The following is a 21,108-nucleotide window of genomic DNA, read 5'->3' on the forward strand; positions in this document are numbered from 1 at the left end:
CTGCTTACCACTTCCTACCCTTACTTAGGGGCAACTGCCCATTTGCATTCCTGTATCTCCTATATCCTGAGAGCTCCTGAGGTCAGGGTAGTGTCAGAGTCATCTCAGAGTCCCCAGTGCCCAGCACAAGGCCTGCCAAAAGCTGGTTCTCGGGAATTATTTACTGGATGCATGGATGAGAAGGTGGGTGGATAGGTGGGTAGACAGATGAGTGAGTGGGTGGATGGATGGAAGGATAGATGAGTGGGTGGACAGGTAAGTGGGTGGGTGGATGGATAGATGAGGGGGTGGGTGGGTGGGTGGATGGATGGATGGACGGACAGATGGTAGGTGGGTAGATAGGTCGGTGGGTAAATGGGAGGAAAGGCAGGCGGAAGGACACAAGAAATTTCAATTCTTTTTCTCTCAATCATTTCAAGAAGAAAGTCTCAGTATGGTGCTGGAAAGCCCTTAGCACTTCTTTAATTCACAAATCCCTCCTTAAATAAAGCACAGAGAGCCTTTCTTTGGCAGGCATGTAACCGCAGTTTAACGACATTTTTTGTTGTTTCCATTGAATTTATCATCATGGTTTATCATCAATTTGTGTTATGTTATTCTGGCTTTCCATATATACGGAGTTTAATTAGGTCTTTTCAAAAATTAAATTTTTAAAAGAGAGATACTTTTTCTAAAAAAAAAGTTACGTCAATAATAAAACAGGCATCAAACGAGCGTGGTTAGACCGTGAAGGAGCAAGTAGCTCTGCAAATGCGGCTCAAGGGGACGGGCTCGGTGTCTGAGGTCTGGCGCCCCAGGCCTTCCCCACCAACAGCCAGGCCAGGAAGGGTCCAGAGGCGGCCCAGGGGTCCACCGACTTTCTCTGTGAAGAGTCAGACGGTAGCCATTTCGGACTTTGCAGGGCCTGTGGTCTCTGTCACATACTCTTCTTTATGTTTTTGCTTGTTTTCTTTTGACAGCCCTTTAAAAACCACCACCACGAAACAATTCTTAGCTCAGAGTCTGTACGTGGGCTGATGTGGCCCAGGGGGACGAGCCCGCAGCCATTCAGCAAGAGAGGGACAGAGCCGAGCGTGCCAGGCGTCCTGTCCTGGTCCAGCGCCCTTTCCCTGTCACAGGCTGTCTCCCGTCTCCCTGTTAGAAGCTGGGTGCCCGCTCACCTTGCAAGCTGTGGTCCATGGGGAAATGCTTGGTCTCTTCGAAAGCTCTGCTCATCACTGGCCCCTTGAGGAGTGCGTTGATGGAGTCCACCTGGGCAGCAAGAGGCTCTGAGTCAGCGTGGGCCTCGTGGCGCTCCAGATTGCAGGGACCTGTGACCCACGGCCCCTGCTCCAGCCCCTGGGTCACGGGATCTCACCAGGGGTGACAGAAGGAACCAAAGGTCACACAGGGGTGGGGCAAAGGTCCTACCTGGTTAAAGAGATGCTCCAGGCAGCCGTGAAGCTTGTCCTGCTTGTCCGACGGGATCCGCATGTCACAGGGCAGCTCATCCCCTGGCGGGACAGAGAAGCCGTGGCCATGAGCCATCCCTGCCCCACCCCCACCTCCTAACCTGTCCCAGGAAGGCAACGCAGCTACAGGGCTCTAAACCCACAGGGAATCTGGAGTCCGAAGATGTGGGTCCTGGTTGTGAGTCACTAGGCAAATCACCTGACCTCTCTGAGCCTCAGTTTCTTCATCTGCAAAATGGGCAACAGGCCCTCAAGCATTACAAGGCGTAAGGCACTGGCATTATGTCCATTCTGCAAATGAGGACACTGGGAAGCAGAGAGGACCTGGACCCAAGTCTCCCGGTGCACCGCCCAGCTGGTTCAGTGAAATCGGCTGCTGCACAGGTCAGCTCCTTCCCTGAACCTCCCCAGGACCGTGTCTGCGGCTGAATATCTTATGTGATGAAAGAGTTATCTGAAGTTCAGTATCTTCCATTTTACTTAAGTTTCTTTTTCTTCTGTTAAATTCAAGCATAATTAAACTTAAATTTTCAAGCACGAACTACCTCTGGAAGGACACACAAGACGATAGTGACAGCGGGAACAGTGCTGACAGCCTGAGAACCAGGAGGCTGGAGCACGGGGCGGGAGGGAGACTTGTCACCCACCGTGCACCCTCGTGCCTTTTCATTATGAAGCCTGTGGGCACACGACCTGCTCAAAATGAAGTTTTTTAAAGTCTGAAGTAATAAACAAGACTAAAAAATTTCAGGCTTTCAGTAAAAGTTGCAAGTAGAGTATGATCTAATTTATGAAACGGTGTTTGTGTCTGTCCGTCCAGCCATCCACCATCTACCCATGTGACCATCTCATCGATGACACCTCCAAATACTGGCCACGGTCACTTCTGAGGGAGATGAGATTTTTTTTTTTTTTTTGAGACAGAGTCTCACTCTACCACCCCGAGTAGAGTGCCGTGGCATCAGCCTAGCTCACAGCAACCTCAAACTCCTGGGCTCAAGCGATCCTCCCACCTCAGCCTCCCGAGTAGCTGGGACTACAGGCATGCGCCACCATGCCCAGCTAATTTTTTCTATATATTTTTAGTTGTCCATCTAATTTCTTTCTCTTTTTAGTAGAGACGGGGTCTCGCTCTTGCTCAGGCTGGTCTCGAACTCCTGAGCTCAACCGATCCGCCCACCTCGGCCTCCCAGAGAGCTAGGATTACAGGCGTGAGCCACTGCACCCGGCCAGGGGATGAGATTTTGATTTATTTTTATGTACTACGTTTGAACTGTTCTGTGTCGTTTAGATTTTTGGTTTGAGCATATGTCCTTTTTTACGGAAACCATCAGGTCATCCTGTTTAGTGACATCAGAGCACTCATCACAACCGCACATCATACGTGATCATACATGATCATACAGAATTGCATCATGCGTGCTTCTCTTTTTTCCATTTCCGTAACATTCGCAGAGAACGTCAGCCCCATGAGGGGTGGGAGCTTTGTTCTGGCCATTGCTGTGTTCCCAGCACCCAGCGCATAATAGGTGCTCAATAAATATCTGCTGAATGAGTGGACGGAGGGAAGTAAAGTATGATACCATGCAATAGAATACAAAACAATGTAACGTCAAGTGTAGTAAGATAAAAATAAAACAAAACCTCGCCAAGGGGCCACTCCCCCCACACACAAGCCACTCCACTCACCAGACCCCATCTCGTCGCTGCCCAGGTAGGAGCTGTTACTTCTCACGCTGGTGTAGGACAGGACCGAGTCCCGATTGCTGTTACACTCGCTGCAAAGGGGCCGAGAGAAAGGACCAAGTCACCCTTGGCTCATACCCTCCCAGCACAGAGAACCCACTTTCTGGAGTGTAAACAAAACCCCTGGGTCCTCAGGTGGACATTCAGCCCAGACAGGGTACCAGGGGCCGACTACCAGCACCAAAGCCAGGCAAGGTTGGCCTGACTTTTCCACGTCTCAGGGAGGGGAAACATTCCTAGGCTCTAGCACAGAAACACAGAAATGGCAGGAGGACAGTGAATCGTTTTCATTCAGGTGTCACTCTGGGCAGAGTCCCCGGTGCCTCCCCGAGCACATCACCCCTCGTGGGGGACAGCCTGGCTCTGGGCGCACCACGTGTGACCGCACGGCTCCGCCTGCAGTCTCCCCAGCATGGAAACCTCACGAAGATGGAGACTACACGTGATTCGCTATGTCTCGAGAACTCAGAAGGTACAGGGACTCAAAAACCACATCTTTTTTTTTTTTTTTTTAAGATAGAGTCTTGCTCTGTCACCCCAGGTAGAGTGCAGTGGCCTCAGCCTAGCTCACAGCAACCTCAAACTCCTGGACTCAAGCGACCTCCCGCCTCAGCCTCCTGAGTAACTGGGATTATAGATGCATGCCACAACCCTGCTAATTTTTCTGTTTTTAGTAGAGACAGGGTCTCACTTTTGCTCAGGCTGGTCTTGAACTTCTGAGTTCAAGTGATCCTCCCGCCTCGGCCTCCCAATGTGCTAGGATTACAGGCGTGAGCCACCGCGCCCGGCCCTGAAATTCTTTCCTTCACCTTTTTGACAATTAAAGGAAAAATCAGAGGACCCGAAAAATCTAAGAATGAAAACCCAAAGAGATGGCAAAATCTTGGACTCCGGACGAGCCCTGGTGCCAGAACGCCTTGGTACACAGACACCGAGAGAGCTGGAGACGGCGGGCCAGTCCGCTCCCCTAAGACTGAAAGAATATTAACTCTGGAGGACTGGGGTGAAGGTCTGTCTTGCTAAATTTTATCAGTTCTGTTTTTTGCTCACAAACAACTGAAGCGCCCCCCTAAGATTCTACTGTAACTACAATGGTCACATGTATTAACATATAAGTAACATACATTTACTTACTATATGGTTTACCACAGGAAATTGAGTTTTAGTCTATTCAACTCACTAATCATTATAGGATCTCACTGACCTTGTTATAATTAACTTAACCAGTAGAAAAACGACTCGGATCCTCTCAGAGTTAGGAGGGAAAAATGTGCTCTTCCTCCTCGGACCATGTACAAACAGTGTCTGCTGCAGAAACCACGTCTCACGTTCAGTTTTAAAACACGCCACAGAGTCTCAACCTCTTCTTTGACGGCATCCCGTCACGTGCACGGTGACACCAAAGCAGAATGGAGGATGTCGACGTGTGGCACGCCCCGAAACGTCAGCTTTGGGGCAGGGGAGCCCAAGGGGGCATTCTGGGAGGTGCTTGGGGGGCTCAGATAACCTCCTAGAGCCACACTGTTAGCAACAGCACCCCGATCCCACTGCATCCTGGGAAACGTCCCACTCATTCTGACTTTCCCACGGTCGGTGGCCTCAGCTGTCCCGCCGGCCATGGCAGCAACTCCAGGCTGCGCACGGCCGCACCCACCTGTAGGAGTCGCGGTAGCTCATGGTGTCGTGGCCCGAGTCCTCCTGGTCCTCCTCGGACACCTTGAAGCACACCTTCTTCATGCCCCCATGGTCAGTCCTGTCCAGCTCACTCTCGTCACTGACCAGTGGGGGGGAGGAGGCCTCCTCAGACAAGGGCGGGTCACAAGAGCCCCCCGAGGTTGGCTCCGTGATGGTGGACAGCAGCCTGCAGGGAGCAAAGACCTTGAAGTCAGAGACACAGGCCGACCCTCTGTGTCCCTTCCTCGACAATCTCGCAGCGACTGCAGGTGCACGGCACTAGGCTAGATCTGGCCCACGGGCCACAGCTTGTCAATCCCTGCTGTAGACAGCAATGGTTAAGAGCAAGGTTTTGAAGCCAGACAGACGCCAGATTCAAATCCTGATACTGCCATTTCCTAGCTCAGAGACCGAAAGCCAATTATTTAAAGTCTCTGAGACTCAGTTTCCTCACCTGTAAAGTGGGGTAACATCAGTAGCTACATCCTAAGCTTCTGTGAAGATTAAGGCAGTGAAAATACGTAAAGTGCTCAGAACAGTGTCTGGTGCCTTCTAAGTGGTCCAGAGACACTGTTACTTGTCACAACTGAAGGGGGACGTTGCCACTGGCCTCTGGTAGGCAGAGGCCCCGGAGCTGCCAAATGTCCTGCAGCGCACGGGACAGCCCACAACAGAGAACGCCCTGACCCAAACCGTTGACAGTGTCGAGGTGGGAAGCCCTGCGTAGACATAACCACGCTGCTCTGACCGTGCCTGGCAAAGTTAGTCATTCCCGAACACCATCCACCACCCGGCTCTGTCTCAAGAACGTCTCCGCACAGCTGGCGTGAGGCCGCTAACCAGGGCCGGCCGCTGCCCCGGCTGACGCGTCTCTGGAGCCTCCTGAATCTCCGACAGACCCTCCTGCTCCCCAGGCCTCCTCCTCCCCGTCATCCACGGGTTGAACAAACTGGGCCATCTGTCGCGTTGACTCGCCACCCTCTGGACTTCGCCAAGTGCATCTCTGAGGTGCCATTTAACCATCCTCTACCCCCCACATCCCACGGCTGAGCGGCGAGACCCCCGGCCTTCAGGAGATGCCGGTTCCATTTCTGCTGGCAGGAGCACTCGGGGCAGTGCTGAGCGCGCCCGGCTGCATCACCGCACAGCGGACATCGCGCCCGGCTGTCTCTGCCACGCTAAAATTACGAAGTGTTGCAGATAGCTTAGGCCTCACTGAAGATCGCGCCTACGTCCATGACTCCATCAGAGCAGCGCTTCCCAGTCAGGGATGATCTTGCCCCCCAGGGGGCGTGTGGCAATGTCTGAAGACATTTTTGGTTACAGCAATTGGGGGTGGGGGTGCTACTGGCATCTGGTGGGTAGAGGGGAGAGACGCTGCTAAATAGCCTATAAAGCACAGGACAGCCCCCACCACAAAGAAGTCTCCCGCCTACAATGTCAACAGAGCAAAGGTGGAGAACGCCTGCCCCAACCTCCTCCGGGACCCCCGGGGCCAGGGCTTGCCTGTTGATCTGGGTGACGTATTGCTTCATCTCCTTCAGGGCCACATCCAGTTTGGTGAAGAGCTGCAGGTAGGCATCTTGGATCTCCCGGTCCTCCTGCTTGAGCAGGAAGCTCAGGCCCCGGTCCTCCTGGCCTAGGGCCCCACTGGCTGGCCCAAAGACACTGTCATTGAGACCCTGGCCTTGGGGGTCTTCCTCTGCAGCAGGTAAGCACTTCCAGGATGGGGCAGCCATGGTGGTGATGCAGTGCTGGGTGTAGGACATGGGGTTCAGGTGGCCTACGGTGGAGGAAGGGAAAGCTGACTCAGAAACAGCCCCCAGACATCCCCGTGCCCTTTGGGCAGAGGAGTACAAACCCATTTCAAAGATGCCAACAAATAAGAAAATTTTCTCTTTTAAATACTCCTAATCCATTAGGTCACTGCAAGAAAAAAGTTTCAGTCTGGTGCTAATATGCTTTTAACTACTGGAATATTTTCCTGTCTGAATGCAGATGTGATGGCTGGAACTCCAGCAGACATACTCTACCATGAGGCATCCTGAAGACCAGGAGCCACCTCTAGAGAAGATGGCACAGAAAGACAGAGGAGCCTGGCTCCCTGATAACCACAGAGCTGCACTGCAACCTGGACTGCCGACCTTCAGACGTCTTCTGTTCTAACATCTGGGGTGCAAGATCTGAACACACTTTCTAACAGACACAGGCAGGTAGGTACCTTGCTCTGGGTCAAGGCCAATGAGGGAGGGTTTGCGGCCGAAGCGGATGCTGAAGGACCTGCCAACCGAGGGGGTGGTCTTGGGGTAGGACACTTCCATGAGGTTGACGTGGCAATTGGTGGGGCAGAAGTCCAGGCCACGTAGCGGATGGGGCTCCAGGGATGCTTGTTTGAAGGGTGGGCTGACCCTGCTCTTCAGCTGGGCTGCAAACTGGGAAAGGTGGAGGACAGGGGTCATGAGTCAGGGGTCAAGGTCTGGAAATTCTGGCCCACCCCAGAACCCACTTTACCCTGGCCTAGGCCAGATGTTCCAAAACTGGACAAAATGCCAATAGATCCAAGTGGAGAAGTACATTTCCCTGAGCCGTCTTTCACTGGGCCCAGATTTCAGGGATGGCCTGGAGGAATCTGAGCCCTCTGAGAACTCACCTCATTCATTTCTTCATTTCGGCTATGCCTCAGCTGCCCTTAAGACACTGTCTCTCCTGCCCCTCAGATCATGAAGTCCCACAGTGATTGGGACCAGACTAGGCAAGTGGCCCAAGCCAAGCCAGTAAGAGCCCCCTCCAAGTTAATTTTTTACTAGGATTGCTAAGGCTAGAGCTGCTGAGGGCCATCCTGTCACCACATGAGAAGGGCCTGCCTGAGAGTGAAGCCAACATAAAGGAAAACAAAGTCAGGAGATGGAGAGAGGCCACCTTCCTGTGATATTGCGGTACCTGTTTAAGTGCCTGGATACAGCCAGGCCTGAAGTTCACCTCCGTACTTTTCAGTAATATAAACCAATAAATTCTGTTTGTGTAAGCTACGCTGGGTTGGGGTTTGACATTTATAACCAAATATCCCAGGCTGAGACCCTACGTCTGGGAGCCCGTGGCAGAGACCCTACAGGGAGCAGTACCTCCCGGTAGCAGGTGATCCTCTGGCCGATGCGCTCCAGCTTGGTGTCGCAGGTGCTGCGGAACTCGAAGTGAAGCATGGTCACCATGGCACTGCTCAGGGCCATGAGCCTCCCGCAGTTCTGCACGAAGACACTGTCGTCGGCAGCAAAGGCCTCGAGGATCTGCAGAAACATTAACAGCTCCTGAGCCCTTCCTATGCGCCAGGGAGGGTCTTAAGCAATTTTCCTGTAGTGACTCCTGTATGCCTGGCAATACTCCTGGGAGGTCGAGTCTATTACCAGCCCATTTTGCAGGTGAACAAACTGAGGCTAAAGGAACAACAAGTCACTCTCCTCAGTCCCACAGCTACTGGTGGGGACAAGGACTAGAATCCAGGGCTCCAGGTTGTTCTGAGGAAATGGGTATCAGGCTTCCCCAGCCCAGTCCTTTGCCCTACCCCTGGTCAGAGAAACTGTCCGCACCCCCCAGGGCAGGGCAGGACAGGGCGGTGCCCAGCGAGACCTTGGCAGTGAGGCCGAAGCAGCCACGGGGCTCCACAATCTTCTCCAGCACATGGCACTTGACGCCTGCTGTGCTCACATACTCGTACACCACGCCGTGCTCCAGGTACACGTTGTCCACGGTCAGGCTGACCACAGGGCTGTCCTCGTGCAGGCTCAGCTGGGGACCCAGGGACAGCAGAGGGAAGGCTGGAAGCCAAAAGGGCAGATGACACTGAGGAGGGGGCACCACTCAAAAGCCAGCCAGGCCCTGCCACTAGCACCGCTGACTGCTCACGCTTGACATATGGGGAAACCAAAGCCTGTCCCGCGGCTCTGTTTCTGCCAGCTCCCTACTGTTCACCCTTATCCTAGAAGATTTTCCTTCTAGGAATCGACCCTTGTGCCCCATTCTCAGTCTGTGCGGCTCTGAAGAGGCTGAGCCCCACCTGCAGGCCTGGTTCCACAGGTGGGCAGGAGACACAGGCCTGGCCAATCAGCATATTCCATCCCCCCTCATCACAGTGATTGGTTCAGGATCAAGCATGTGACCCAAGGTGGGCCAATGAGAGTCAGGTCTGGGACTTCTGCTGGATCTACAAAGAGAAGGAGACATTCTCTTTTTCAACTGGATTCCAAGCTGCTAGAGCCACTGTGTGGAGAAAACCCCACGTAAGAGGGAAGCCCACACGGAGGGCCGAGAACTGGAGAGCGAGAAAGATTTCTCACAATGCTACACAAGTCACTGGATCGAGCCAGACCTGAAGCTTGAAGTTTATGTGCTGGAAACTTAATCCCAACGCAACAGAGGTGTTTAGGCCATGAGGGCTCTACCTCGTGAGTAGAGTAATGCCATCATAAAAGGCTTAACAGAGGAAACTGACCCTCGCTGGCCCTTCCTTTCACCATGGGAGGGGACAGGGCATCCCTCCCCACTGGAGGACACAGCAGGAGGGCCCTCACCAAACACTGGTGCTTGGATCTTGGACTTCCCAGCCTCTGGAACTGTGAAGAAATAAATTTCTGTTCTTTATCAATTACCCAATCTGTGGTATTCTGTTATAACAGCGCAAACGGACTACAACACATGGCGAGGGAAAATTAAGGCTGCATATGGCATTAAGTGTGTGAATCAGCTGACTTTAAGAGAGGGAGATTAACCTGGATTTTCTAGGTGGGCCCAATGTAATCACAAGATTCCTTAAATGGGGAAAAAAGCCCGAGAGGCAGAATTAGAGAGACGGCAGTGTGAGAAGGTCTCAGGCCAACAGCACTGAGGCCCTCAGTCAGCGAAGGAGCCACGAGCCAAGGAATGTGGCAGCACCTAGAATCTGGAACAGGAAAGGAAACGGATTTTCCCCTAGAGCCCCAGAAAGAAACGCGGCCCTGCAGACACCTTGATTTTGACCCAGTGAGACTCGTTTCAGACTTTTGACCTCCAGAAATGTAAAATAATAGCTGTGTGTTGTTTTCAGCCACTAGGTATGTGGTGCTTTGTCACAGCAGCCATCAAAAACTACTAGAGAACTGCTGGCATCCAGATGGCCTGGTGGGATGGGGGGAGGTGAGTGGGCTCAGGACAGGACCCAGCCCCTCTGGAGCGTCTGTCCCTCAGAAGCTCCTGCCACACGCTCCCTTGCCCGTTACCTGCATCGGGCTGGTCTTCCTCCTGGTCCCCTTGGCCACTGGGGTCCTCGCCAGGGGCCTCCTGGCTGGCTCGCGCCTCCTGGGCGTCCTCGTGGGTGTGGTAGATCCACTGGTACAGGCCCTGGGGGGAGCCAGAGTGAGAGGGGCGGCCCTGGCACCAGCAGCTGGGGGGAAGGGATGGGGTGCAAACTGCTCCTGGATTCCAAGGCTCTGGAAAATTCCTGGTCTCCAGTCATCCTCAGCCCTCACCATGTACAGTCCACACTCCGAGAGAGGTGTATGAAGGAAGGGGGTGACTTTGAAAACGTCAGAGCCATGGGAGCAGACAGACACCTTGTCTCTCCTGTGTCTCCAGGGCCCACAAAAGCAACTGGCACAAAGGTGCCAATAAACACTCACTGAGTGAACAATGAATGAATCGATGAGTGAATATCACCCTCCACCAGGACCCTGGCCCTGGACGACTTGCCCAACACACCTACGTGGTAAGAAGAGAGGGTCTCGCCACACCCATTTCACAGCTGTGAAAACCAAGGCCATAAGGTATCACAGCCCAGCTCCTCCAGTTGGGGCAGGCAGCCCAGCAGGAGCACGGAGCCCAGGCCCAGCTCAGCCTTGCCGGGTGGGCAGCCCCACTCCACCCACAACCCAGGGGACCTGCAGGCTTTTCCCCGGAGAAGAGAGGGCTGCCCTCGGCCCCCCCGCCACCCGGCAGGGCTTCCCTGATCCCCCAGCTGCTCGGCTCACCAGGGCCTCTTCTCGTCGACTTCGGAACGCCTGGAAGTGCTCCAGGACCTCGGGGGCCCCGTCGTTCATCACGTTGCTGCCGTTGACCTTCAGGATGCACTGACCAGCGCAGAGCCCTGCGGCCACGGCCTCCGAGCCTAAGGGGGACAGCAGTGCTGGAGGCCAGGCCCAGAGGGCACAGGGCAGCAGCCGGCAAGGGCAGGCAGCCAGCTGAACACTGTCCCCACCCCCACTACCCCAACCTCCCCACCCCCGAACGCAAGCCGCTCCAGCGGGCAGAACAGGGACTGACATTCTGCAGAAGAAACCGAGGCTCAAAGAAGTAGCAGCCAGTCCAGGGTCATGCGGCAAGGAAAGCTGGGTCTCACCCAGGGACGCTTCCCTCTAGAGCTTCTTCTCCTTTAAAGTCCTGCCACAGCCTTGTGATCCTGGACCAGATCAGCCCCACTGGCGGAGGGCGAAACAGGGACACAGAGAGGCAAAGCGACTCTCTCAAGGTCACACAGCTAGGAGAAGCCAGGACTCAGACCAGGTCTACCAGACTCCAGGTGCACATTTGCCCATCTGTTCCACAGCCGCCAAACTGTAGGTCCTAGACCCCAGGGGTTTGTGTGGTTAATGCAAAAAGTCTGGAAATGCAAACAAATGCCAAGCTTTGCCTCTATGTGGGACAATTATCAGGCCTGAATGGTGTGACGGTGACAAGTACAGACCCTGGAGCCCAGGGACGTGGCTTCAAACCCAAGCTCTGCCACAGAGTTCCTTAACCTCCAGCAAGTTCCTTAACCTCTCCAAGCCTCAGTTTCCTCATCTGTCAAATGGGGACACTAATAATACCTATTCCAAGGGTTCCTGAGCAATCCAGTGAGTTAACACACGTAAAGCATCTAGCGCCCACGCCTGGCACGTAGGACATGCTCAAGAAGTAACAGTTGTTCTATTATTTTTGCCTGGTTCACCTATGAATACCGTTACTCCCTGGCATGAACATCTCCTTAGACACTCCCAGGCAGGGTTTCTCGCCAAGGCACTCCTAACATTTGGGGCCAGACCGATCTTATCCTCCAGGCAGTCCTGTGCATTGCAGGAGGTTTAGCGGCATCTCTGGTCTACCCGCCAGATGCCAGTAGCACACCCTCCCAAGTTGTGACAACCAAAAATGTCCCCAGACAGTGCCAGATGTCCTGGGAGACTGGTGGCAAAACTGTCCCCAGTGGAGAGCTACTGCTTTAAGAATACGTAAAAGAAAAACGCTCTTTAACATATTATCAAATCTCAGTAGCCTTCCGTCATGACATACGTTTTCTTAATAGGTATTAAATGTACACCTATGACCACAAAAGAGGACAATTAATGTCTAAACTTTAAAAGGGGGACATTTAGTAGCAAGAATGTTCAGGGACCCAGCATTGCAGACCTACTTACTTGGTTTCATCTTCGAGACAGAGTGACACCTTAAATACCATGCAAGGAAAGGGCAAGGCAGAAAGCAGAGGTCTCCAACCGGCAGCCCTTGGGCTAGATCTAGACACAAAAGTGTTTTGGTAGGGCCCCGAAATTCACATTTCTGGCTTCTCTTAGAAAATCAAGTCTGGCAAGAGTGGACCCACATCACTATGTGGCAATAATGAACTTGAGATGAAGAGCAACTGCTGCTTGTAGAGTGTGAACATGTATTTTTTTTCACTTTGCCATAGTCCTCACCACTCCCTGCTGTCTTCCACTAAGGTCACTATGCCCATTTGTCACCTGCCTCACCCCAACACCATTTGTGTTTGCAAGTCTTGGCGTCAAGCAAGGAAAATAAGTGCTGACAGTGCACTATCAGGCAGAGGCCTGGTAGGATTAATAATAACAGCTTCGAACTCCCACCACACAGACAGACCCATCTCCCAAAGCTCCCGTCTGCCAGGCTCCCGCTCACCTCTCCCAACAGCATAGACGTATGGCGGGGCAGCTCCGCGGATCTGGAAGCACAGTGAGTCGGGCTGGTCGGGGACTTTGATGACCCTGCACCAGGCAGAAGTAGCAGGGAAAGACCGTAAGGAAAAGCAGCTTTGCTCCCACTAACCCAGGGGCCGACACGGGGAGCCCCATCCCCGAGACTTTTGGGAAATCTGGCCCCAAATGGTAGCAGCACCAGGTTTTCCAGCTCGCAAATATAGAGAGAAATGTCAGTGAAGCAGAGCCCACCGCCCCAGGATCTTTGCTTATTCAGAACCAGCAGGTCGCCTCTGGAGCCTCAGTCCATGCACAGAAATTCTAGACCAGCCTCCCACACCCGCTCCATCGTCCTCCTGTCCTAAGGGCTCTTGGTGGCCAGATCAGCACTTCAGCCAGTCAGTATTTTATTCAACAATCACAGATGGGAGGGTGAGAACGGTGCCGACCCTAGAAAAACACCCACACAGGTCCCCTAGGCAGGAGTCCCCAACCTATGGTGACTTGTGTGATTATTTCATTATATTTTACAATGTAACAATAATAGAAATAAAGTGCACAATAAATGCAATGGACTTGAATCATCCCAAAATCATCCCCCATCCCTCCCCAGTTCATGGAAAAATTGTCTTCCATGAAAACGGTCCCTGGCGCCAAAGAGGTTGGGGACCGCTGCTCTAGAGGACGCAGTGTGAAAGCCCAGGTGTCGGCCATTCTGTGGGTAGACGCCAAAGCAGACGGGCGGCAACCGCCGGGTGGCACAGTAGGTGTCACTAGTCCTGGGGCTTCCAACGCTGTCTGCCTCCCTGTCCGGGGCACATCCCCGCACTGTGTGGCGCCATCGTCTCTCCCGTCCCCACCTGCCAGCTAAAAGCCATCCCGGGAGCCTGGTCTCAAACCGCAGGCGTTTCCAGAACTTTAAGCAGAGATGTTCCCCCTTGGTGGTTTCTGCCACTTCCTTATACCAACCGAACTATCGATCATATTTGCCCTATATCAGTTTGCCTTTTTACTGAAATAATCGTATTTAAAACTTTCCATCACTCCTGTCAATAGAATGTTTGCCTAAAACAAAAGGGAGCAGTGAAAAACCAAACATGTAATTTTTAAAATAGAAACTGCTTCCCTGGACCTGTATCTAGTATCGACCCTCTTCTCGCCACGCTGGGCCAAGGCACCGGCCCCTCGCCTCGCCCTGCCTCCACCACTGCCCGCAACGGTCGGGTCTCCACTTACGGCCAGAGGGCTTCTGCCAGACCCTCCCAGTGGGCCCCACGGGTCCTCGCCAGGGGCACAAGGTCCCCCAGGGCCTAAGCCACTGCCCAGCCAACCTCATCGCCACCCTGTCCTCTCCAGTGCTGCCCCAGCCCCTTCAGCCTCCTCAGACACTCCAGACACTCCCCACCTCCGGGCCTTTGCATTGGCTGTTTCCGCTGCCTGGAAACTTCTTCCTCCAGAAGTCCCCTCGACTCCCCCTCACCTCCTGCAGGTCTTCACCAATTTGCAGCGACGTCTCCCTGACCACCAGCGCGCTGCACGCCCCGGCCCCTTCCCCAGCTTCATACACGTTCACCAACACCAGGTCACCACCACTGTCCAGCGTGTCTTACTTCTCCGTCTGAGCAGTGTCTGCCTCCTGCTCCCTCCCCCAACTAGGCCTGAGACCTGGAAGGGTGGGAACTGGCCCCCCACACCCAGCTGGATCCCCGCAGCCTGAAACGCCACCCAGCACAGGGTGGGCCCTCAATAAGCATCTGCTGGATGAACGGAGGCCCAGCTTTGTCACGTGCCTCCAGCGATGGGCCCCACCCGCAGGGACCAGGACGGTTCACACCAACCCCACCACCCAGCAACCATTCAGCACAAGAGGGATCCTGCGGGACACCCTGCCCCTGGGGACGCTCACTCTTTGGCCTTGGTGGCCACCAGGAGGCGCAGCGGGCGGCGGGAGCAGAAGGACTGGTTGAGGATGGTCTCCACCTCCGAGAAGGGCCGCAGGAACACCAGGTCCTCGTTGATGGAGTAGATCTTCCTCCCCACCTGCAGGCCGGCCATCTGGGCAGGGGGAGACGGGCACCCCGGTCACTGACTCCCCTCCCTCCTCGGTGCGTTCCCGCGGCGTGACACTGGCCCCAGGGACCGAGCTGGGGTGAGCCCACCAGAGCGACCGGCTCCCCCCGTGGTGAGTGGTTAGGGCCATGAGGGACCCGCTGCAGGGCTGACGGGTAAGACGTTTTTCCTTGAGGAGAAACTCCGCTGTGGCCTGATGCGCTGTCACGTGAGGACACAAGGTGTCACACGGGGGCAACCACCTTGTCACTATGAGGACTTGGCCAAGAAAGTTGAAGACGCTCCGACCCGAACCAAGACTCGCAACCACCTCCTCCTCCCAGCCACTCGGGTCACTGGGAAAACTAAGCCCTATGGCTCCAGCCACGTGAGGGGACCAAGTGGCTACTTGCAGCCCAGAGCGTCCCTCTCCGCCACAGGGGCAAGCCGGGCGCCTGCACAACGTGGGGGTGCATCTCCTCCACCCACCTCCACACCCCCAGCAGCAGCTGAAAAGACTGGGCCTGCCACAGACTCCCTCTCCTCCCGTCCTCCTCCGTGAGACGGCAATGAACTCGTCTCACTCAAACCACTGTGACTGGGATTCTCCCCCTCCCAGCTGGTCCCCAAAACGAACTGACGGAGAGACCTGCTTCCTTCCGGCACCTCCCCCCAGGGCCCGGGATGGGGCGCTGGTGGAACACACTAGGAGGACAGCCCTGCGTGTCACCACCCCATTCCCGCTTCCCCGGCCACTGCAGACAAGGGGGTCCTGACTCAGTTTCTCCACATGGGCAATGAGAGACAGGAACCAGCCGTCACTCCAGGATCTGCCGGGCCAGCCTGCCTCAAGGAACGCGAGAGAGACGCCCCACTCTCCCGCCTGCACACAGCGCCGGCCGGGGAGGCTGCCCTCGGAGGCCTCACCTCAGCCAGCGAGCCCCTCTGGACCGACTTCACCACCACAGCCTTGTTCTTCTCCTCGATGTCGAAGCCGTAGTCTTCCTCCTGGGGCAGGATCTGAGGGCCCAAGGCAGAAGAGACCCGGTAAGGCAGCGCGGCGGACCTGGAGCCAGCCCCACCTTGGCCCCCACGGGACCAGGATGCTGCTGGCTCCTTGTGTCCCAGTCTAGCAGGGGAGGCGGCACGGATGGCGGGACCGCAGGGAGATGGCCAGACCCAGGCCGGCAAGATGGAGTAAAATAGGAACAGCACCTGGCACACAGTAGGTGCTCAATGTGTACTCGTCACTTAGTGAGTAAAACAGACCAAAGGTGTCTGGCCACCAAGAACTTGGAAATAGGAAGAGAGTTTGGGGGGAGCAGCCCCTCACGAGGGCAGGATGGCAGGCATGTTGGAAGAAGGTTTGGGGGTTCAGGGCCGCTGGGGGTTCAGGAAATGCATTAATTCAGTCCACAAATATTTACCGAGCTGCTGCCTATTCTATGGGCCAGGGAGGCTACTGGGCCCTGGAGGCACAGTATCGAGCACGACAGGCAGTCAGTCCCTGCCCTCGTGTAGCTGGCTGCTTAGCGGGGGAGAGAGACTATGAACAAATGAGCAAAAAAACACAGAACGTGAGGCAGGGAGTGTGGGCATCTGAATTAAAATAAAGCGCTTAGGGGGACAGGGCATGGCATGGCAAGGGGGCCGCAGGAGGTGGTATCTGAGCCAAGCCTGAACTAAGTGAGAAACGGAACTTCACAAGGAGTAGGGGAAAGTGCTCCAGGCAGCGAGCACGGCCTGTGCAAAAGCCCTGAGGTAAGTCCCAAGGCACTGGAGGACAAGGACAGAGGTCCCCAGGTGGCTGGGGTGGAGTGAGGAAGTGGGGAGCACAGGAGACGTAAAGCTGGAGAGGCAAGAAGAGTCTCAACGAGAGGCCAAAACGAGAGTTTGAACTTTATCCCGAGTGTGATGGGGAGCAATGGAGGGCTTTATAGTGAGAAAAATGGAAAAGGGGGGAAGAGCAGCCCAAGTGCTAGGGGGAGAAGGCAACGGAGCTGTCTTCAGATCAGACTTCGGCGCCAACCTTGGCGGTGGCAAGAGACCCACACTCTGAGCCTGTGCCTCGACTGCCTACTGTGGGCCGTGCACGCAGATGGGGCTGCAGCTCGCCAGTAGGCAGAGAAGCAGGATTTGGGGGCCAGGCTGGTAAACATGTGAACGGGCTGATAACTGCTCCCCCTTAACCGCAAGGTTATTTACAGTGACGGGACAGGATGCCAGTCTACAAGACCTAAGGCTACGGGGCATGCAGGATGCACAATGCCAGGCTGGGCAGAGGAGACAGAAGGGGGAAGGAAGGGCGCCCACATGCCCAGTCTCCTTTGTGAAGAGGGCAGTCTAGAATCCCCCATACTGTTTGGTACTCAAAGTTGAGCCCCTTCTCTGGCCACAGTTGGAGGGTTTCCCAGCTCCCAGGCCCACAGGTGGGAGGACGGTGCAGCTGCTCAGCTCTGCTCCTACCAGCAGGCGCTTGGCCAGAATGTTCTCCACCAGCTTGAAGTCGTTGCGAAGCTGTTTGTTCTTGCCGCTGGTTCCCTCCATCTCCTCGTCGGCATGGAAGCGGAAGTACTGGGACTCGTCCTTGAACTCGCTCTTCTCCAGCACTGCAGACCCACAGACGCACAAGCACGTGGTCAGACTCACGCGGGAGAGTGCCGGCAGCGTCCGCCAACTGGCAGCCACGGCTGGATCAGCCCCTGGACAAGTTTGGTTTGGCCAACGCTGTTTTCTATTAAAATGGGATCATGTGCCAACACTAACATATTAGGACATTTCACATAAAGATCTGGCTTTCCGACTCCTCCTGAAAAATCTGAACTTGTCCCACCTGCTATAAAGCTATGGGACAAAGCCACAGTAACACAAACAGTGTGGAACTGGGGCAGAAACGGATAAATAAGCAGCGCAAAGAAGAGAACTCACGTCAGAGGACTGTGCGTTCACGGGAGCTCAGTACGTGATGGATGATACGTGACCACACGGAGTATTCCGCAGACCGTGCAGGGAAACTTAACTCACTCAACAGGGGGAAAGAAAAAAATCGGGTCCCTACCTCACACCATATGCAACAATAAACTCCTGATGGATTAAAAACCTAAATATGAACAGTGAAACTAAAGCTAACCAAACAAAATGTAGGAAAGTATCTTCATCCTAGAGTAGAAAAGGAGTCCATGTACAAGACCCCCTCATATGGTACCAAGACTAAGAAGACCCATCAGTAACAACTGCATGGGCAGATGGCAGATTCGAAGATAACTATAGAGTCTAAAACCAACAGAGAGTAAATATCTAGAATATCAAAAATCTCTTAACAAGTCAACCAGTAAAAGCTGGGAAACTCACAGACAAATAGGCAAAGGGTGTGAACAGGCAAAGAACTGGGCAGCAGTGTGTGGAAAGGAGCCCAGCCTCACCAGTCATTGGAAACAAACCACAAAGAGATGCTTTAGACCAGGGACTGGCAAACAAAGGCCCCACAGGCCAAATCTGGCCCACTACCTGTTCTTACAAATAAAGTTTTATTGCCACAGCCATCTGTTTAGGCATTGTCTGCATCTGCTTTCAAGCCACAGTGACAGAGTTGAATAACTGTCCCACAAAGCGTAACTGGCCCACAAAACCTAAATTTCTACTATCTTGCCCTTTATAGAAAAAGTGTGCTGACCCCTTTCTAGGATAAGCTTGGAAAATGAATAAAAATAACCAGTGACAACCATTATGTGACCTGTCCCCTGCGGCTTACATTCTAACGAAACACCTGCTAGTGCCAAGCACACTGGGGATGGGGGTGCACGCTTAAGTTCATTTACTCCTTGAACAGGAGGGATTTGCTGTACCCCTTTTATAAATGGGGAGACTGAGGCCCAGAGAAGCTAAACAAACTGCCCGAGATCACAGAGCCAGCAGGCAGCAGACTCCTTCTTTCCCCACAGTGCCCAGTCAGGCCTGGCAGATGAGGCAGGGACGAATATAACCAGTGCACAAGGGGGAAACCGAGGCTGGGGGAGGTAAAGACAGTTAGCTGTCAGGTCAGCAGGGCCCTAGAACAGGGAAAGCCAGCTGCCTTAGCTGTGAGGCATCCCCGTCATTCCTGGAGACAGGGGCTTTTTCTCAATTTGGTGACTCAACGGAAAGCAGCAGGAGGCAGTTCTTTCTTTGTCCTCGGTTTCCCAGGACAGTTCATGGGGACTCTCTACCTGTTACTAAGCATCCTCCTCAGGCCACCCCTGTTATTACTTTGGCGAAAAAAGACACAAATTGCTGCCTTCCCCAGAGCTGGGGAGCCAGGCCCCAGGGGGCCGGCTGGCTTCGCCTCTGCTATAAATAAGTTAGAAGATCCCAGGAGCGGGAGGAAGAATCGCAACGTTGTGTCTCAGCCGAAATGTCTGGGGGAAACAGCGTGGAATCCCTCAAGGCCGCGAGCTCAGCCAAGTGAGGGACCAACTTCGACATCTCGCAGTCGAGGCTGCTGGTCAGGCTTTGCAGGAGACGCACAGATCTCGGGTCAAATCCCTGCTCAGCCCCTTTCTGACTTCACGCCCTTTAGCCTCTCCGAGCCCCAGTGTCCTCATCTACAAGTATAGCAGCACTGACCTGCCAGGGTGGCTGCGAGGCGCAAATGAGGAGCCTCAGTTTCCCCAGAAGTGCCTAAAGTGAGTGAGCTGGATCCCCAGCCTCAGGGTCCCTCCCTGGAGACACCGTAGGGCCCTGTAGGCTCAGTTCAGACGCAGGAGGCACCAAGGGAGGCGCCAGGAAAGGTGGCGCAGAGGCCTCGCCCCACCCTGCGCCCTGCATCCTACCCTGTGTTTTGCTGCAGCCACAAAGCCCAGGATTAGGCCCTTTCCTATTTTAGCCGATTTCTGAGTTCGTGGCAGGGAACGGGCAGCAGGGCTACGGCCTGCAATTTCTCTCTCTGAGGGGCCCTGAGGGCATAAGGATTGCCTGGGAGTCACCCCCCACACCCCTCCCCGAAGAACGTCTTCAGCCAGCAGCCTTCCGGGAATAGCAGCCGGGGAGGACCCCTAATTATCCTCGCCCACAGTGAGGCTCTGCCCAGCTGACTGGCGGGAGGGCTGGAGCTGTCAGAGGCCCTGAGGGGAAGAGAGTAGCTTCTGGGAACGAGGGACTTTGGTGAAACCCGGTAGATGGGTGAAGATGCCCAAGGCCACCGACATCAGGCCTGACCTGCCCAGCTCAAGCCAGGGAAACGGGAAGCCGGGGAGTGAGTCCTACTCCCACAGAGCCATGGGCATCCTGAGCTCAGAGAGGGAGGGGACAGCAAGCCTTCAGTGGAAAATGGGGGAAACTGAGGCCCAAGAGGAGCATGACTACTGGGAGTCGGCTGAGTCATTCCTAGAACCAGGCCTACTGGCCACGAGGCAGGGGACGGGCCCAGCAGCCTCTCAGCTCGCCAGCACCCAGCTCACTCTGCCGAGGGGACAGCAAGCCCAGCAGTCAGACCAGGGGTCGAAGAACGATGGCCCACTGCCTGCCTTTCTAAATAAAGTTTTATTGGCACATGGCCACGACCACCTGTAGCTACCTTTATGCTACAAAGGCCCTAAAGATATTTGCTGTCTGGCCCTTTACAGAGAAAGTTTGTCAGCCTCTGAGTTAGAACAAAAAAGCAGAGGCCAGGAAGGAAAAATGGCCAAAAGACCTTCCTGTGACTCAGGGTCTCCCAAATCCAACCACTTCTCACCCCTCCACAGCCACCCCCGGGTCCCGGCCACACTGTCCTTGCCCTGGACTATCGCGCCACCTCCCGCTGGCCTCTCTGCTTCCTCCGCCCCAATCCTCACCCCAGACGGTTCTGCACAGGCAGCCAGAGCGACCTTGCAAAACCCACGTCGGCCACGTCCGCCTCTGCTCGGAACCCTTCCGGGACGCCCACCTCACTCAGGGTGAAAGCCGAAGTTCTCCTCACATGCCCACGCCCTTCGAAACTCCAGAAAACGTACGATTTGGTTTTTGTTTGTTACACATGCACACATGTGCACACCCGTGCACACACACACACGCAAGCATACACACGCACGCGCGCACACGAGGCCGTGAGCTCCCCAGGGCAAGACTGTTCTCTGTCCTCGCCACGGCTCTGTCCCCAGAGCCTAGCACAGCGCCTGCCACACACAAGACACCTGCTGGATAACACCAGAAAGGACAAAGGCAGAAAGGATGAGTGGGATCCGTCTACCAGGGACAGAACAGCTCCTTAAAGAGAAGTGAACCAGGCCGGGCGC

At 54.7% G+C, this 21,108-nt stretch overlaps 1 protein-coding gene across 1 annotated transcript in view; it reads right to left on the reverse strand.

Moving 5' to 3' along the window:
• Nucleotides 1-21,108, reverse strand: part of PREX1 (phosphatidylinositol-3,4,5-trisphosphate-dependent Rac exchange factor 1) — a 175,117-nt gene that overhangs the window by 14,033 nt on the left and 139,976 nt on the right. Inside the window, exons 15-28 of the mRNA XM_012654692.1 lie at nucleotides 17,324-17,466; nucleotides 15,785-15,877; nucleotides 14,715-14,863; nucleotides 12,792-12,877; nucleotides 10,868-11,004; nucleotides 10,121-10,241; nucleotides 8,496-8,683; nucleotides 7,994-8,155; nucleotides 7,093-7,303; nucleotides 6,378-6,654; nucleotides 4,852-5,058; nucleotides 3,141-3,229; nucleotides 1,411-1,493; nucleotides 1,161-1,251 (exon numbers count right to left, since the gene is read on the reverse strand). Of these exons, the coding sequence (XP_012510146.1) occupies nucleotides 1,161-1,251; nucleotides 1,411-1,493; nucleotides 3,141-3,229; nucleotides 4,852-5,058; nucleotides 6,378-6,654; nucleotides 7,093-7,303; nucleotides 7,994-8,155; nucleotides 8,496-8,683; nucleotides 10,121-10,241; nucleotides 10,868-11,004; nucleotides 12,792-12,877; nucleotides 14,715-14,863; nucleotides 15,785-15,877; nucleotides 17,324-17,466 (2,037 nt within the window). The remainder of the gene's footprint in view (nucleotides 1-1,160; nucleotides 1,252-1,410; nucleotides 1,494-3,140; nucleotides 3,230-4,851; nucleotides 5,059-6,377; nucleotides 6,655-7,092; nucleotides 7,304-7,993; nucleotides 8,156-8,495; nucleotides 8,684-10,120; nucleotides 10,242-10,867; nucleotides 11,005-12,791; nucleotides 12,878-14,714; nucleotides 14,864-15,784; nucleotides 15,878-17,323; nucleotides 17,467-21,108) is intronic.

Source organism: Propithecus coquereli, unplaced genomic scaffold, assembly GCF_000956105.1.
Source record: "Propithecus coquereli isolate 6110/MARCELLA unplaced genomic scaffold, Pcoq_1.0 Scaffold444, whole genome shotgun sequence".
NCBI lineage: Eukaryota > Metazoa > Chordata > Mammalia > Primates > Indriidae > Propithecus > Propithecus coquereli.